Source organism: Bactrocera latifrons, unplaced genomic scaffold (genome assembly GCF_001853355.1).
Source record: "Bactrocera latifrons isolate USDA-ARS-PBARC rearing strain unplaced genomic scaffold, ASM185335v1 scaffold_10, whole genome shotgun sequence".
NCBI lineage: Eukaryota > Metazoa > Arthropoda > Insecta > Diptera > Tephritidae > Bactrocera > Bactrocera latifrons.
In genome coordinates, this window is record NW_017534408.1 from 3,078,287 (window position 1) to 3,097,485 (window position 19,199).

Consider the following 19,199-nt stretch of genomic DNA (forward strand, 5'->3'; position numbering starts at 1 on the left):
TTAAATTAAATTTTTATGATTACAAAAAAATAATTAATTAACTAAAATTACAATTCATTGAAAGAAAAATTCCAAAAAAAAAAAAAAAAAAAAAAAAAGATTTCTAAGTGGATGTAATCATTATGACTGGAATTGGGTTTCCTTGAATTTTTGAGAATTTTATGTCGCCATGTATCCAATTTTCTAAACGTTTTGTGTTCGCCGTGAAATAATGGCTACAAAGTAGTTGTAGTACATATTGCAGACGTTACGTCTGAGTCTACTTTTTCACGAACACAAGTATTTGTATGGCATAAAGCATTCAGTGAAGGTCACGAAGTCATAGAAAGCTTGTCTCATGGAAAAGGTTAAGGCAATAGTGTTTGCAAATCGACAACACATAACATTCTGACATCGTCGCTCAAAGTGATCGGAAGCGTCGAAAATTTTTCTGAGAAATGTCTCATCGTAAATTCTCCGCGCCTACCCATGGCTCTATGGCGTTCTACCCCAAGAAGCGATCAGCTCGCCATCGTGGTAAGGTTAAGGCCTTCCCCAAGGATGATGACAGCAAACCAGTGCATTTAACATGCTTCATTGGTTACAAAGCTGGTATGACACACATCGTTCGTGAAGCGGCCCGTCCTGGATCCAAGATCAATAAGAAGGAGGTTGTTGAAGCCGTAACTGTTTTGGAAACTCCACCAATGATTGTTGTTGGTGCTGTAGGTTACATTGAGACTCCCTACGGTCTCCGTGCTCTCGTCAATGTATGGGCACAACACTTATCCGAGGAGTGCCGTCGCCGTTTCTACAAGAACTGGTACAAATCAAAGAAGAAGGCTTTCACCAAATCCAGCAAGAAATGGGAAGTTGATTTGGGCAAGAAGAGCATTGAAAATGACTTCCGCAAGATGCTCCGTTACTGCAAGGTCATCCGCGTTATTGCTCATTCACAGATCCGTTTGATTAAGCAACGCCAAGAGAAGGCCCATATCATGGAAGTCCAATTGAACGGTGGTTCTATTGAAGATAAGGTTAAATGGGTTCGTGAGAACTTGGAGAAACCTGTGCAAGTAAGCAATGTCTTCGGACAGGATGAGATGATTGATTGCGTTGGTGTTATCAAAGGTAAAAGTTTCAAGGGTGTTACTGCTCGTTGGCACGCCAAGAAATTGCCACGTAAGACGCACAAGGGTCTGCGCAAGGTTGCTTATATTGGAGCCTGGCATCCATTCCGTGTGTCCTTCACCGTCGCACGTGCCGGTCAAAAGGGTTACCATCACCGTACCGAAATCAACAAGAAGGCAAGGTTATCAAAAATAACGCCTCCACCGAGTACGATTTCACCGATAAGAGCATTACACCCATGGGTGGTTTCCCCCATTATGGTGAAGTCACCAATGACTTCGTCATGCTCAAGGGTTGTTGYATTGGCTCCAAGAAGCGTGTGCTCACACTCCGCAAGTCTTTGCTGAAACACACCAAGCGCTCTGCTTTGGAACAAATCAAACTCAAGTTCMTCGACACATCGTCGAAGATGGGTCATGGTCGTTTCCAAACCCCAGCCGACAAATTGGCATTCATGGGTCCACTCAAGAAGGATCGCATCAAGGAGGAGGTTGCCGCCGCTGGTGCTGCCACCACTTCGGCGACCGCATAAATGTAAATTTCTGTTTGTTAATTGTATTAACACTTCATTACCACATTGATTGTGGTATAAAATAAAATAAATAGTAAATAGTAAGAAGATCTTAAAATTTCTTTTGAATAGACTCCATACACTTTTGGTTAATGTTTTGGGTATAAAGCGTGGCAATGCTAGTAGACTCATTCCAAAAGATCTGAATCAGTTGCAAAACAAACTTTGAGTAAGATGGTTGTCAACATAGCTGAGAGTCATACATTCATCAAATGCATCACTAATATTAACAACACTTGGTTTCATAAATATGACGTCGAAAATGTCCAATAACCAGCGAATGGCGGTTCAAAAATGAACTAATAACGAAGAAACATCGTCAAGGCCGGTCAAAAATTAAAGTGATGTTATCCATTTTCGTTGATTACCTTGTAAGTTATACTACTTCGCTGTTTTGAGCTATTTACGTAAGGCAATCTGTCACAAACCACCAGTGGACAGAAAATTCAAGGACTTTAGACCACGATAATACATCTTCACATTGAAGAATGTTTCTTTGATAAACGAGAGTTATCCCACCGCATTCGAATTTGTTAAATTTGGTTTCCTGTAAGATTTCTAAGTTTTCAAAATTCAAAATTCTCCTCGGATTTTGAAAGCATTCGTGAAAGGCACTTAAGGTCACCCAGCCGAGGCTTACAAAAGGTTGCTTCAATATTTATTAAATCTATAATATGAACTTTTATAAGAAATATGCTTGAAACTTAATTCCAATAGGCAATAAGAAATATACTATATATAAAAAATGAAACAGCGCTCACAAAATTAAGCCAAGAACCAAATTTTCTTTAAACCTTCATATTCCTCATACTACTTTCCACATGCGCGTGAGTAATAATTGCTTCCAAAAGTACATTTCTGCATGTTTATCTGTTATACAGGATTATATGTAGCTCGTGACTAGGAGAACTATTAATTTGTATTATGCATGGCAGGGATATTACGTAATTAATTTGTTATCAGCCAACAACCCAGCTTACCTCTACACGAATTTCATTTCAACAAGTACTTGGTAAATCTACGCCAATAAAAGAAGTGCATGCAATATAATCGTTTGACACTATAGTCTATCAATTTATGAGCACGTATTAGTAGTAGTGTGTGGCAATAAAACCAAAAATAAAGCTGTAAACATTTAAGTGATTATTCACGTCACCATTGCACGCATTTTCATATGTTGCAGGTATTTTATGCTAATGGCTTTGCGGAAGAGATTAAAAACCCCCAACATGGGGTTGCGGTTAAGCACTAGAGATATTGTACATGTCGTATACTCGCGTTACCGTACTATACTTTTCATAGTCGGCCGAGAGGAAACTATAATATTTGGCGTATAGGACAGGACCATGAGAAGTGTGAACCGATTTCGTATATATCTGAAATCATATAGTTTTCAAAATCCACTTTTTACATATAAGCTGATATATTCTTCTTCTTGATTGGCGTAGTCACCGCTTACGCGATTATAGCCGAGTTAACAACCGCGCGCCAGACGTTTCTTCTTTTCGCTACGTGGCGCCAATTAGATATTCGAAGTGAAGACAGATATATTAGGTTGTCAAAAAAGTCTTGCGGAATTTTTGCGGAATTCTTACGGTGTTTTTTTTTTATTGAATTTTCATTTTTTCATAAAATTTTTTTTTTGATGACTCATGCCCAGCTCTTGACCGATGCTACAGCTGCTACTATGCCGATCTCTTTCGACCAATTCAGCGATTTTATCGCAATTTTTGGCGACAGGCCTTCAGGAGCGTGGCGCATCTTCGACCACCTCTACACCAGAACGAAAACGTTGAAACCAGCGTTGTGCGGTAGAAATGGAAACTGTATCGGGTCCATAAACATCACAAATTTTATTGGCGGCTTGAGATACATTTTTGCCTTTATCGTAGTTGTACTGTAAATTATGACGTATTTTCTCTGTATTGTGCTCCATGTTTGCGACGCTATAACTCACGAACGACTTAAAAGAAACGATGATCAATCAAACACGTGTTAGCGCGTGAAATGAGCTTCCCAAAAAGGTATAGCATGACCCGATGCGACGAATAAAACTAGAACTACGCGCTCTCAGCGCCAACTAGCGAAAATACCGCAAGACTTTTTTGACAACCAAGGCAGGATGAATGTCGTCATATTCGTTAAATGCGGGCTAGTAAATTAATAATAGCGAATTGTTATTATTGTAAGTCCGATAAAATATTTTATGGCACAATAAATTTAAATAAAAAGAGGACACTTTCAATTTTCGTACAAATTTCCAGCGTTTATTCGAAAACCAAGTCGACGATGCGCCCACAAAGCAATACGAATCAAGTTCTGTGGGAAATCTGAAAGCGTGAGCTTGCAAGTGTTTAAATTCGTTCAAACCACAGTCGAGTCTACGTAACCGGAACGGACGCGGATTTTTGTGTGTCCAAGGAATGTAAACTCGACAGATTTCTGAAATTCGTTTTCTTTCAAGCAGCTTTTACAATTGACATACCATAAGATGTCCAACTTTAACGCGAAGGCGAAATGAATTCTCGATATATTGATAACGTAATAATGCATTCCCTTGCTAGCCTTCAGCGTACGTTTAAGAACTCAGCTATGGTATCGCTGTTCTACTACTAAAGTGGATAGTTACCTTCTGAAAGTGGCTCCACTCCGCAGCCGCTGTTCGACTGACGTCATAATGGCAGCAAACTCGGTTTGAAAAACGGAAACCTGTATTCATTGTTGATGGATGGTTGCCTGTAGTAGAATCTGTCAACAACCTGCAGCCGAGTTTAGACCCATTCGATAAGAAGCTTTAGTGCCTCTCTGCTTTAGCGGTTTGCAACTATTCACATCCCCCTGAAAGGTATGTGAGTGGAGGAAATACCACCAGAGTTTGATTTGGTTTGACGCCATGATCCAAATAATATCTAATGAACTCAAAGCGTTTGAGAATTTTTAAGAGATTAGAGACACGTGCTCTTAAAGAGCCAGCTTACCTTTATATCTATGGATTCTAATTGCAGTATAGCATTAAGTGCCATGATTGGTGTCTCCCTTGGTGCGCGATACATGCAAGCTAAAGGAACCTATTACCTTAGTCACCATAAATCAGCATAAAGTGCCTTAGAAAGTATATTATTTTAGAATTTTCCAAACACTTTTTGAACTACTTTGCTCAATTGTAGTTGTGCTTTTAAGTTCAAAAAATTATTGGAGCACTTCCTGCTTGACACAATCAACTAAACCGTCACTAAACTCATACTCATGCCTGTTAATGTGTGCGTGCATAATAGTACTGTAAGCGCCATATTGGTTATTAACATGAAAGTCAACATACATACGTACAAACATAAATGTATATCATACAAGAATGAGCGGATGAAGGTACTACATAAGGTCGCCTGTATGTTGTTGTTGCTCCAGTTTAACAAAGTCTCTTTGGCGCATTTATTAGCTTTTAATGGTGGGACAGCGAGCAGCTGGTGAATTAGCGTACTGATAGTGGCCAGACATGACAAAGTCTAACAAGTGTCTTTTATTGGGTATTTAATGCTATTTAGCAGTTATACACATAAACTTAGAGCATATTTAATTTTTATATTCAAAGGACTTTGTGAAATGTCAGCGTTGGAGTCCGTTTCGAAGTATATATCATGTGTGTACTCAGTGCAGTTGATTTGCTGATGAAGTCTTTTGCGACAATTAACAACGCCAGTTAATGGTTTATTATTGATTGTGTGAGCGCTTGGCGCGCAGTTAAGTGCGTTGCCCCAACATGACATCTAATGTAATATTAATGATAGCCTAGGTAAGGACAGTATACTTGTATGTTGTTCCATAGTCGAAAAATTAAGTTTGCAGTAAGGAAAGTCACTGTAGCGGGTGGCATTGATCAGATTGGCAGCGAAATGTAGACTTCTGTTCCTATAAGTTGTAGTAAAAGTCTTTGTGAATTATTGTGATTTGAGCGATCTACCAAGGATAATTGGTGTAATGAACGTGTCAGATCGCAATATGTGAGCCAAAAAGATCATCTAGGAGAAGGAAATAGCGCTTGAAAATACCCTTGTTGGGATCAGAGAAATAGCAAAGGATCAACAATTGTTATGAATCAATTCTTTACAATTTGTTTAATGTTTTGGGTATTAAGCGTGACAATGATAGATATAATATACTAAAGGGTCCGTATTTTTTGCAAAAACGACGTCGACTAGAGAACGGGAAAGATATGCCCGATAGCGCAACTGGGTCCGAAGCATCTCTAACGCTTCAATACTGGTTACTAGACGCGACTTTAACATTTGCATATGTCCAAAAATCTAGCGAATGGCGTTCCAAAATGAAATCGAAGCAAGAAAAACTTATTTTCGCTGAAGTCTCTGAAAGCCATTTCAGCAGATACTTTTATATTGTCCGGGTTAATTTTGATCAGGTATAAATAAGAACTGAGAGCTGGCAACTAATGTTCTGCATTCACATGGTTAATTGCGTAATTATTGAATTGAGTTAAATCACTGAATGAAATGATTATTACCGAACTATGCGATAATTATTTTTAAGAATTATAATATTGATAAATAATGGGAAAGAGTAAGGAATCTAAATTCGGAAAAACTTTCTGATTATATACAATACTCCTAATAACTGTATGGCATCTGCTAATTGCCACGACTCTTAACTAGTACTAGTATTTATGATCCCGATGCTGGCAATAAGGACTTCAATGTTCCCACAATGAACCTTTTGGATGTCCACAAATACTAAGTTCAAATCACTTTGAATAAACGACAAAGCATTTAAACCATTTAACAAATTTGTTTAGGTATAGCTGCCGGATTGCGTAAGTGTCATTCGTCGGGCTATTGAACCAGAATATTAAATACGGGAGTCGCTGAACGGTATAAGTATTTACTGCATTAGTATTTAAATTTCTGAAAGGGCTGAATGACGGATCAGGGTGTGATGGAATGTCAGAATGTTTTCCAGGATCGCAGAGGTCATGTACTAATAATACTAAAGGAAAACATGCAAGCTTTTTACTTCACGAACGGTTATTGTGCTATGTTTATCCATTGTCCAGTGAGAATTTCATAACATTTGATACATTGAAAGTGTCGATGCGAAAATGACCTACGAACAAAGAGCGATGATTGCCTATACCGTAGCAGAGTGGACGAGTGGTGTCAACGTTTTCAAAGTGGTGGTGAGGACATAAATGACGATCAACATGTGTCAAAGAAAAAGTGTCAAAAGTGAAAACAATGCTGATTTGTTCTTATGATTTCAAGGGAATTGTCCACAAAGAATTTTTTCCATCCGGCCAAAATGTTAATGTGGTATTCGACCTTTTAGTTTTCAACCGTTTTGTGCGCCGTATTCGACGTGTTCGGCCCGAATATCGCGATGATGAAAGTTGGCGTTTGTTGCGCGATAATGCGCCGTCTCATCAATCATCGCTTGTGATCGATTATTTGATCAAAAATCATTTTTTAACCATTAACCACTCCCCGTATTCACTTGATATGGCACCAKGCGACTTCTTCCTTTTCGGAAAAATGCATTTGCCCATGAAAGGAAAGCGTTATGCAGACGTAGAGGCTACTCAAAAAGCTTGCACCGGCATCCTGGCGGCCATACCGGCCAACGAGCTAATAAAATACTCGTTCGACATGCTTTTGGTAAGCTGTATTGAAGCAAAAGGAGACTATTTTGAATAAAATAAATTGAGTTTGCCGAAAAATCCGTTTGTTCTGTTTTTTTTTTACAGTCCTGTTTACTTTGGAACGCACCTTGTATAATTACAGGTACCCCAATAAATCGCAAAGGTCACTTGAGTTAAAAAATATTTCATCAAACTAAGCGTTAGTTCATTTTATTTATTTTAAAAGCAGAAACGTAAAGCTCTAATAATGGAGCAACATTTAAGCTTCCATAAAATCAGCGTTATTAAGAAAAGAAATAATTTTTCCTTACAGAAAAAGTAATAAAAATTAAAAATATACACCTCAAATAAGGAAGCCATTTTTATATATTATTTTCCAAACACTAATTAATTACAGCCTACCAACAGCAAACTGTGAAAGAAGGGTGTTTGCCCCAAACTCCAGTAGTATGCTCAAGGTGGAAAAATCTAAGTGACTCCAAGCGTCATGCGTTTGGGGGGCATTGCGGCGAACCGCAAAGTAATGTTGTAGCGCTTGTCGCCGTTTAGGGGTTAGCTAAATAGCCGTTAAATGCAATAAAAACAACAACAACAAGACTAGAGAATTCAACATACAAATAGGGCAACGGCAAGGTGCGAGCAGCCAAGCAAACTCATTAAAATAAACGTTAATCCAAGCAGTGGTAATGGTAATGGAGAGAGCAAAATGGAATGTCAAGGGGAAAAAGTAATAAAAATAACAACAATAATAAAATATACTAGTACATGTTGGGTAATAAAAATATTTGTTTCGGAAACGTGAAAATAGTCAGAAGCACCAAAAAAAAAAAAAAAAAAAAAAAAAAAAAAAAAAAAAAAAAAAAAAAAAAAAAAAAAAAAAAAAAAAAAAAAAAAAAAAAAAAAAAAAAATCCAGAAGTATTGCAAATGCTAAGGCGCAACGCCTTAAGGTAGGCTACGAAACAGGCAGCGAGCGAAGTCAGCATGAAATGAGTGGCGAAAATGCAGTCAAAATTTTTCATTGTATTTTTATGAGACCTGCGGGTGCTACATAGCGCCAACAACAACAACATACACACACAGTCAAGTTCATTTCCTCGCATTTACAACGTTACACCTCAACGGCGTCAGCGTTGGGCCCAACATTTGTACGACTGCGGTGAGACGCGCACACTTTGACGCTGTTCAGGAAATGTTCTATTGCGTAAGCGCAGCTCGCGCACCAACAATAACAATTAGTGTACAGAAAGCTGTGTTGCTTGTGCGGCAGGTAAAATTGGTAATTAGCGTACTTTATGGCAGACTGTACGAGTGGGCGCGTGTGTTTAAGCGGATTTTCATTGGAGTTTCGGTAGGTTACTGAAATTTCCTTCCTTCGCTTTCATCATCATTTTCGTATGCCTTCGATACGGTTCCTTTTGATGTGTGTGTGTATGTGCGTTATGTGTTTTATTTTCTGGAAAGTTTAAAATCATTGCGCCGCAAGCGAAAATTTATAATCGGCTGTGTTTTGATATAATAAATTGAGAGTTAAAAATAGCTTTGAAAGTGTTTGCGTAGGCGGTAGGGTAATTTAAAAATCTTAGTATTTGGTTTACCAACCAACTTTGAAACCTTTTTGTTAGATTTTTCATAATTTTCTCCAGTTGTATGCGATTTAACATTGATGGTATGTGACTTAGGTAACCTAAGAATAAATTGCGCCTAGTTGTATGCTTTTAGTTTTAATATAATTAAATTATATAAATTCTAGTCTCTGCAGGAAAAAAATATATATAAATTAGAAATTTTGCAAGTTAAAGAGTTGAAGTCGTTCAAGAGAGTATGAGTATACCTCTTTAAAGTAGTTTAAGCGCTCTCTTCAAAGCAACCAGGCTGGTCTTGCATATTTCAGATCAGTTCCGAATTTAAAATAAAAGCATGAGACTTAAAATCAGTGATCATGGTTTGCCAAAAAAAAACAAAAAAAAAAAAAAAAAAAAAAAAAAAAAAAAAAAAAAAAAAAAAAAAAAAAAAAAAAAAAAAAAAAAATTAGCACAAAACCATTTTGGCACCGACAAGAGAATTTTATCACTAATTGAAATTGTTGCGAAATCAGGATTTAGTCTCCATACGAAATCAGCCTAAGTATATTATATTATATCAGACCTTGACCTCTAGTAGGATAAGAGAAGAATCGAACGACGTTAAAATTACCAAGGACTTTGAAGAGATACTCCGCAAGGAGGTGTATCTCCGCTTCTATGGACATTAGTGGTGAATAAACTGCTAAGACGGGAAAATCTTAAGATAGTGACATATGCGGATGACTTTGCCGTCTTAATGACAGGTAGATGTCTACAGACCATTGCAGTACTATGACAACCACTCAATACAGTCCAGAATTAGGCATCGAAAGTGCTGTGGGTTTGATTGTCGGATTCTGCTTGTACTCACTATAAGAAGCAAATCCCTTCACATAGGCTATCTTCGGTAAATGGGACGCAACACTTTCTCAAGGACCATATCAAGTACGTTGATGTAGTCTTCGACAGCAAACTGCTGTGAAAGCACAATGTGAGAGAAAGATTGACAAAGGCTAGCAATGCTTTATAGGCAGATGCTCAGTACAATCTGGGAGCTCTCTCCTCTTTTAGGCATTACTGTTACGCAGCTATTGTGAGACCAATTCTGTTCTACGTTGCAGTAGTATAGTGAACAGGCGTACCGAAATCCACCTATCGAAAGCCAGTGGAAGGGATTCAGAGGCTCGCCACGCTGTGCATAACGGAAGCTTTAAGTACAAATCCAATGGCGGCTCTTGAAATTGTACTAAACCTGTCGTTTATAGATCTCTTCGTTGAAAACAGCGCAGAAAATCGGCAGGACGACTACTGGCTGTAGGAAAATTACAATTACATTAAAATACAGAACATTCGTGCATAGCTCGGTGGGTAATGGTAAGTAAACATAGTTTAAGATTTGGTGTTGGGATATACTGTCCAAAGTTAGGCAGCCTTTTAAGTTGCCTGATCACTGCAGTATATATCAAGCTGAGGTATACATATATATTGCCTGAGCCAAAGCCTTGTCTCTAATACCCCTGCAGACAAATCCAGAACCAACATCTACGTAGACAGCCAAGCAGTAATCAAGGCATTAAACTCGTATTGCATATCGGCCAGAACTATGTTGAGAAGCAGGGCAGCAGTGGAAAATATTGACAAAAGCAAGCAACTTTTACTGTGTGGCAAGCCATAAAGCCATAGACGGCAATAAATAGTGTACGAGATTTTCGAGAATAATGTACGGTTAACGAAAATGTGACCAACACTGTTGTCATTTGTGTCAAGTGCAAGTTTCCTGTAACTATAACTACTCCCCATGGACCTAGTAACTGAACTTCATCTAGTAACGCAAAGGACCAAAAACTGGTCTATGCGTGGCTCATTAGTCTACCAGATTAACCTAACCTAACCCAACCTTCTACTGACCTAACACAAATCGATATTAGTCACAGCTGAGTGAGTGCAAGCCAATGCTAAGCCCGTTAGTTTTGAGTGAGCCATCGCGAACCAGACGGCGCCAAAGCAAATAAATATGCTTGCTGTGGTAATTTTGCCTAGAGTTGAACTAAAAAATGAAACGAAATATTTTTATGAATCTACTTTAATCGGAAGACTCATAGAAGTTGTAAGAATTAGAAAGAAAAACAGCAATTTATTAAAGTTAAAATATGAAATTGCATTACTGATTACCGTCCAACAAAGACTGCGTTTCGAGGGTGGCATTCAACGCACAAATGCCTTTTATTAACTTAAAAGCCTATTAAAATTATACAAAAACAAATAAGCACTCAGGGAACAAATAACGGTAGTCATAAAAAAGCCAGTGACGTGAGAACAAAGGAAATGGTGTAAGCGGTTGAGAATTTATTTGCTTGTGTTTGCATGTAGAAGTCGTGAGTGGGAGTGGCAGCGGATGGACGCTGCAATGTGCTGATATGACACATATAAAAGGAAATTACGACAAAAATTAACAAGCAATATATTAGAGGGAAAATATTTTATTATTTGACATAATGGACGAAATTTTATTGTGCCCGAGGCGGCGCAGTCGCAGTCGCAGTCGCGTTTTTATGATAAACTCGTCATGTGCGCTGTGAGACAAAAAGCCTGTGTGTGGCATGTTGTGGAGGGGGTCGGTAGGCGTGTGTAAAGGGAATATAAACAAATGACATACACATGTTTTGCTAGAACACAGTTGAACACACACGCACACAAACAAATCATTGCGAAATATTTATTAATAAAATACGTAATTTTATCTCATTTGGCGCACACATTGCGCTTCCCAGCAGCGCCTGCTTGCCCACCAACTCCCAACCCACTTGTGCACTTAACGACCCATTATTTAATACCTTTTCGTATTCGTCGACGAAGGCAGTGAGTTTGTTGTTGTTGCAATATATGAATTTTTACGACGCATAAGTAACGGACTGCCAATGTGCAACTTTATAGATTCAACTAAAAATCTGAAAATGTTTATGTTTTTATTAAAGGCGAAGTAATAAAGCACAGAACAACAAAAATAACAAAAACAGAAAGTATTGCAGCATGGCACTTGGGAGCGGACGGAATCGGCAAAGAGTGCAGCGCTGGCGGCAAGGGAAAAGTCAAAACATAAAAATACCGTTATGTCGAAAACAATCATGAGCCAGCACTGACCGTAGCCCCCTGCAAGCGAAAAAAAAAAAAAAAAAACAAGGAAGTCGGCGAAATCAGTGAGCGCGGCGTGTATCAATCATTCGGTGGCATATGTAGCCAATCATTCAGTCAGCGATGCTGGTGTTTTCTCTGCGCTTTCGTAGGCTATAAACCAGCTGGCGCTTGGCTGTCAGCACTTTTATGTTTATAACTCCCACCACACAACGGCCGTTTTCTGGTTAAGTTGTTTTTTGCGCTTTGATTACTCTTTGAAGCACAGCTGATGGGGTGGGAGTGGGAGTAGCCTCACTACTCACTACTCAGGCAGGTTGATGGAACTATGTAGCTTATTACCACTTTTTCGGTTTGCCTTGTAAAAGTCACATTACTTTTTTTCCAGCAACCGGTTGTCAGGTGAAAAGGACATTAAAAATGTTTGCTGTCGTTTCAGTATTGGCTCGTAATATATTTATAGTGTTATGTAAGAGAAATAATTTTATTGCTTCATTACACAGTAAACGCTGTGCCTTGCATCACTAAATAAGTATGTTTTGGAAATGGCATATATATTTGCCTCATTTATGGTTATATTAGTATTTGATTTAGAGGAGTAACCATGTTCCATACTGTCGGCAAAATGCAGTAAGACTTTTTATTTCAAATTTAGCTCGAAAACGCTTTCGTTGAATTTCTTTTTTTTCTAGGTTGGTATGACTGTCAGTGACATCTGTGCCTAATGTCACACAAAATAATTTTTAGTATACGCTTTTCTTTCTTAAGTACAAACATAGAGCGTATTGGGCGACTTTTACGATGAGTGAAATTATTCAACAAAGAAGTTTCCGTAAATGCTGAAAGTGGAATCAAATTTCTGGTGCCGAAACGTTAGGAATATTGGAAAATTTGGTGTTAATTATTTGTCGCGAGCAAGTGTTTCTGAATGGTAAAAATTATTCAAAGAGGGTCAAGAACGCGTTGACGACGTCCAGAATGGCCATCAATTGATGAACAAAAAGTCAATAAGATAAAGGAATTGGTGCTTCAGAATCGTTGATTAACAGTCAAAAGGAATTACTTGCATCGTTGGAATATTGCAAGGATCAGTGAAAATCATTTTGAATGATAATTTGGGCATAAGAAAACTGAAGGCACGCTTGGTTCCAAAAACAGAAATTTTTTTCGAAAAACATTGTTGAGTTAACGTCTGTAAAACAATGCTTTCCGTCTGCCAAGATCTCATGAAACGTATTACTTCTGGCGATAAGTCTTGGATCTATGTTTACGATCCGGAAATAGACGACCATCGTGGCAAAGGTGAGCCGAAGCGAAAAAAACGCCTCAAAACAGTTTAAAAATCGAGGATATATCGACTATTTTATTCGATTATCACGGTGTGGTGCACTCCGAGTTCTTTCCGACCAGCCAAACTCTCAACAAGAAATACTATTTGAGTGTTTTGCATCGTTTGCGCGGAGCTATTCGTAAAAAGAGGCCGGAATTAAGGGCCGAAAACTCCTACTTTTTGCACGACGACAAAGCACCGTCGCAACTGCATTGATTTTTGGTGAGTTTCAATTAAAACCATGTGGCAACCACCGTATTCGCTTGTTCAGCTTCGAGTCACTTCTGAGTGAGGGAAAGCGTTTTGAGGCAAGTGAAGACATTAAACGTGAAATGTTACGCGCATTGAAGGCTGTTCCGGAAATTGACTTTAACAACTGTTTCGAGGATTGAAAAAAAAACGTTGGCACAAGTGTTTTGAAGTCAAGGAGGAATAAGGGAACGATATAGACTTTGAGGACTAAATTAAGAATTTTAAAAGTATCAACCAAGTCTTACTCTTTTTTGTTAAGAAGGTACTTTTCGATGACAAGTGTACTCGTACTATGACAACTATGATTTTATTTTTTAAAAATATTTAAAGTGGCAGTAAATTCATTCCGATTCACTAAGATTAGATTGAAATGACACGATGAACGCAGTCTATAAGCGTATTAAGAAAGAACCCGGTGTGGGAAAATAATATCTGTCTTCGATTTGCGAAACATTGCAGAGTAGCGGGTCGAACAAGCTATACTAAATGCGTAAACAAACGGTCAGCTCCGGTGGTGCAACCCTGCATTAAGATATCATCTGCCGCAAGCGAAGAGGTATTTCTCTGGCATTGATTCCTGCAAGTTGCAAGAGTATTAAATGTTCAGTTGCACCTGCACCTTAGTCCATCCTTACTTGTTTTCTTTTACTTTTGATGAATCTGTAAGAGATTCCGTTGGCACCTTGGAGGTACCCTTTTTCCGAGAGATTACCGCAAATGACGTCGTAATGGCCGAGTCTTGAATATTTTCCTTTCAAAATTTCGCAGAATCTTTGCAAAATATGTGTAACTTTGAAATAATTTGAAGAAAAAAACTTACTAATTTTTTATATGAAAAAGAACTATTGAAAAAGACCAACGAAACCCATGTAACCCCATAATAAATAAATTTAATATCAATATATTGCTTTGATCTCTATTATTTATGCAGGATACAGTTGTAAGTATAAACGAAGTTATAAATTATATAAAGTGAACAATAAAGGGCAGTAATTCCAATAATTTTCCTTAAATGCCTTTGTCAATATATAATGATTATGGGAATATATGTATGATTGCGCGAGACTTCCACTAAAACACTCAGTTACTACCTGTTGCCAATCATGGTTATTAATGAAATCAAATACTCAATATCTGGAATTGAATCAAATAATTAATATGACAAATTGGATACTTAAACTATTAAAACCATTTTAGCTCGCTGCTGTGATTCAAATGTATGATGTGGGCACTTTTATGAACTCCAGTGACCAGTGACTTTTTGGAAGTAATCATTGCTGCGATTGTTGCAATGACTTGGCATTCGAAATGAAATATGCTATTAGCACAGTTGGTAACGGACATATGCGTAGGAGTGAAGTATATAGAATTTTTAAGCTTCATGGAGTTAAAATATTCATTAAGCAAGCAGTAGGTTTAGTCCAATATAACGTGTATTTAGAATTGTTGTAATCTAGCTGGAATCTTCTCTCATTGCAGGAGCCATGGTCTCGAACTTTGTTAGATTGAAAATAAAGTGGCTTTCATTAAGAGAGAGAGAGATCTGTCTTCTGTGGCTGTTATGTCTTTTTCATTGAAAAGAAACTATTACGGCTGTGCAAAACTGTTGTTGAGCAATACCAAAGCTCCGTCAGGATCGGGAAGGAACTCTCCGAGCCGTTCGATACCAAACGAGGTTTTAGACAAGGTGACTCGCTATCGTGCGACTTCTTCAATCTAAATACTGCTGGAGAAAATAGACGATCTGAACAGAAAAGGTGCAATCTCCACCAAGATGACATCGATACCATTGGCCGTATCAACCACGCCGTTTGTTCTGATTTTTTCCGAATGGATAAGCAAGCGAAGCAAACGGGTGTGGTAGTAAGCGAGAGCAAGACGATATATCTCCTGTCATTCAGCCAATAGCCGTCGTATACGTCACTGTTGACACTCATAATTTTGAAGTCGTAGACAATTTCGTCTATCTTGGACCAACATCAACATCAACAATATGATAATGTCAGTCTCGAAATCCAACGAAGAATAACATTTTCCAACAAGTGCTACTTCGGATTGATTAGGCAATAGAGAAGTAATGTCGACTCTCGACGAACAAAGACCAAATTCTACAAGTAACTTATCATCTCCGTCCTTCTATATGGTACAGAGACATGAACGAGGAGAACATCTGATGAGTCGACGTTACGAGTTTTCGAGAGAAAGGTTATGCGGAAGATTTATGGTCCTTTACGCAACGATGAGCTGTATGAGATATACGACGACATTGTTATAGTTCAGCGTATCAAGGACAACGGCAACGCTGCCTAGGTTGTGTCGTCCGAATGGTAAAAACATTCCAACTCTGAGAGTATTCGACGCAGTATCTGCCGAGAGAGGCAGAGGAAGAAGAAGACCTTCACTCCGTTGGAAACACCAGATGTAGAACAGCCTGGCTGCACTTGGAATCTCCGATTGGCTAGCTTGTGGAAGCAAAAACTATATTTCGCTTGAATCAAAAAATTACATTTCAAAACATTTGATAATCGACATATCCATTATCAGGAATATGATTTGAGAGATATAAAGAATAGAATTCAAACGGCAATTTTAACTCACAAGAAAATTACGTTTAATAATGCTACTAAACACGTTAAATGTGAGAAGCTCAAAGTGATTTGAACCCGAACAACAAGCAAAATGTAATCATATAACAACACCAATACATATGCACAATACCGCCATCACACACATACATGCCTCAACAGCAGCATGCAACATTGCTGCCGCAGAATCGCATGTTGTTCCCATTTACAGTTACATTTATGGATTCTGTGGCATTGTGACAGCGTCAAGAATTATGATGATGCTCTCTAGACAAAGATCGTACGCTTGCCGCTTATTCACACACAAACACACCCCAACAGTAACAACGCCAGCAAGGCGGCAAACTCGTAGAAGCGCCGCTGGGGAGCGGCTGGGTCGGAGGTTGCTCGCCGCAACGCGAAGGCTTGAGCCGCTTATGAACTGAGCTAGAATTTTAAGTAATACCGAAGCAACAACAATGCAAGAACACGCGAGCACCAGCAGACCGCAGGGACTACGCCACCGCACCGTTGAGCGTTGTGGGCGCGCGTGCAACTCCGCCCGCGCATAGGTGTGTGTGTGTGTGTGTGTTTGCGGCTATGTTTGCAAACTGACTTTTGATTTACGTTTTGTCATTAATCCAGTGCAACATAACGGCGCGAGTTTTGTGTTGCACTCGCCAGCTTTGCCAGTTCTTAGCGTCCACATTTCATTTTGTCCGCATCGTGTGGCATGTTACTATTAACTACTGTGTGTGCCACCGCTGCTGCTGTGCGCGCTTGTGGATACTGCCTACATTGTTGCTGTGCTGTTGCTTCTTATTGTTGTTGTTGGTACTTACATGCGCTCGTTGTTTTTGCTCGGCAGGGCGCGCTCTGAAATAGACACACGAGTCCTTACGCCACACATTTGCAGTTGTGTAGCAATAGTAATGTAACGTTACTTGCGCCGCATAGCAGGTATGTTGCACGCAACGCATACCTGCAACATAGCATTTGCGAAATGAAGTGCGCGCCGCGGCAACCAAGTGGATGCGCGCGGAGTTTTACGGGCGCTGGTGTGGGTGCGTCTGTAATGGAGCGCACACAGTTGCAAACTGGCATTCTTGGTCCTGAATGGGAGCGTGTGCGTTCGTTTGTGTAGGTGGGCATGTTGCAACAAATATTTCTTGTTATTGTGGATACTGTGAGTGCCTTAGCGCATATTTTCAGTTCCATTGTGGGGAGTGCTGCCAGCTGCACTTGTGTTGGCAGCACATATATTTACCTATGTGCGTGTGTGTGTGTGTGCCGTGGCAGGAAATTATGAACACACCTGCAAGCCATGGCAATTGGAGTGCAGTTCAGCCATTGTTGTTTTACTCCAAGTGTATATTTGCCGTTATTTGTGTGAGCGTGTGTTTATTTGCGACTCGATCTCTGCGCCAAGCCCCCATCTGCCACACCCCCATTGATGCGCCAAGATTTACAACTGAAATTGCTCTGTCGGTTTAATTTTCATGTTGGAATTTATGGTCCGCGGCTTAGTAGCGCTACGCCAGGTAAATACAAATTAAAAGTGCAGCCCAAAACCGGCGGCGCACACTCAACGGTACACAGCACAGTGATGCATAGCGGATGTGGCTACAAAGCCACATATAACTGTATTTATACATAGGCAATAAGTACTCCATATTAACGCATAAATTCAATACCCTCAACACACACATACACACGGATATTTTCTGTCTTCACACGCACACACTAACGCACTTAGCATTCACATACTTTACTGTTGCGTTGGTGTGTGTGTGCTTGGCGTATTATGCTTAAGCACTGCGAAAACTTGTTGGCTCTCAATCCCTGACTACACACGCTCCTCCGCAGCTGCCTGGCATTTAAAGCATTGTTCAATTTTTATGAGATTCCCAAGTTGTAATTACTTATTGCAGCGTGAAGTATGGGCGAACTTCGCCTGGTCAGTGCCAATGTACTATCCATTCATACAAACATTCTTATATACACTGCTATACTTTAATATATATATATATTTTTTTATATATTATATATACATATATACACACTTATTCCCTTGTGGAAATAATCGTGAGCCGTAACCTTACCTATTGGCATGCAATTCACTTAAAGTGTTTAAATAAATGCTAGTTTTTTACTCCTCTACTGCCTTGACGTTAGCTGGCTTAATGAAATTGCTAGCAGAAGCTTATATTTAAGCGCTTGCTGCGAACTGTGCAAATAATTTAATTGCTTAAGAACGTGCTGAAGCGGCTGTATACCACTTCCGCTTATTAAAAGCGGATGTTGAGAGTTTTTTTTGTATTTCCTTGCCTAATAAACAAAAAGAAATGCAATATATTGGCAACCCCACACGACTGCAAAAAATTTTCCAAGTCACTGATGGGTTCAATTTCATTTAAAAGGAGCAAATGTTTTATTATTTTCTTTGAAGTTGCGCAATCTGCGCCAACTACCCTGGGCTAACCCTGCTTAACATATCAAAGAACCTCATATCTATCGAGCGCAGTGTGTGAAGGACTGTAGGCCACCGTCAACAAACTGATTGGACCTTAACAGTGTGACTTTAGGCTTGAAAAATCAAGAACTTACAAGATATTCGATACACACCATCTCTTCGTCCACTTCAAAGCTGCCTTTGACAGCACGTAAAAGAGCTGCCTTTGTGAGTCGATGGAACAATGAGCTGTACGAAATATACTATGACATTGACATAGTTCAGCGAATTAAAAGACAACAGTTACTGTGGCTAGGTCATGTTGTCCGAATGGACGATAACACTCTAGCTCTGAAAGTATTCGACGTTGTACGCGTCGGCGGAAGCAGAGGAAGAGGAAGACTTCCTCACTGTTGGTAAGACCTAATGGATACACTCGAATTCTATCTACTTGTGTATCTATATCTATATCTATATCTATATCTCTATCTATATCTATATCTATATCTATATCTATATCTATATCTATATCTATATCTATATCTATATCTATATCTATATCTATATCTATATCTATATCT

The 19,199-nt window shown here is 39.0% G+C and overlaps 2 protein-coding genes across 5 annotated transcripts in view; one reads left to right on the forward strand and one right to left on the reverse strand.

Moving 5' to 3' along the window:
* Window positions 1–19,199, reverse strand: part of LOC108966499 (tyrosine-protein phosphatase 99A) — a gene marked incomplete at its 5' end in the record, with an annotated part of 228,901 nt that overhangs the window by 102,140 nt on the left and 107,562 nt on the right.
* LOC108966521 (60S ribosomal protein L3-like) lies at window positions 438–1,720 on the forward strand. Its single transcript, XM_018929469.1, is given in 2 exon segments — window positions 438–1,284; window positions 1,287–1,720. Coding segments are annotated over 2 exon segments (1,203 nt in total). The 3' UTR covers window positions 1,643–1,720.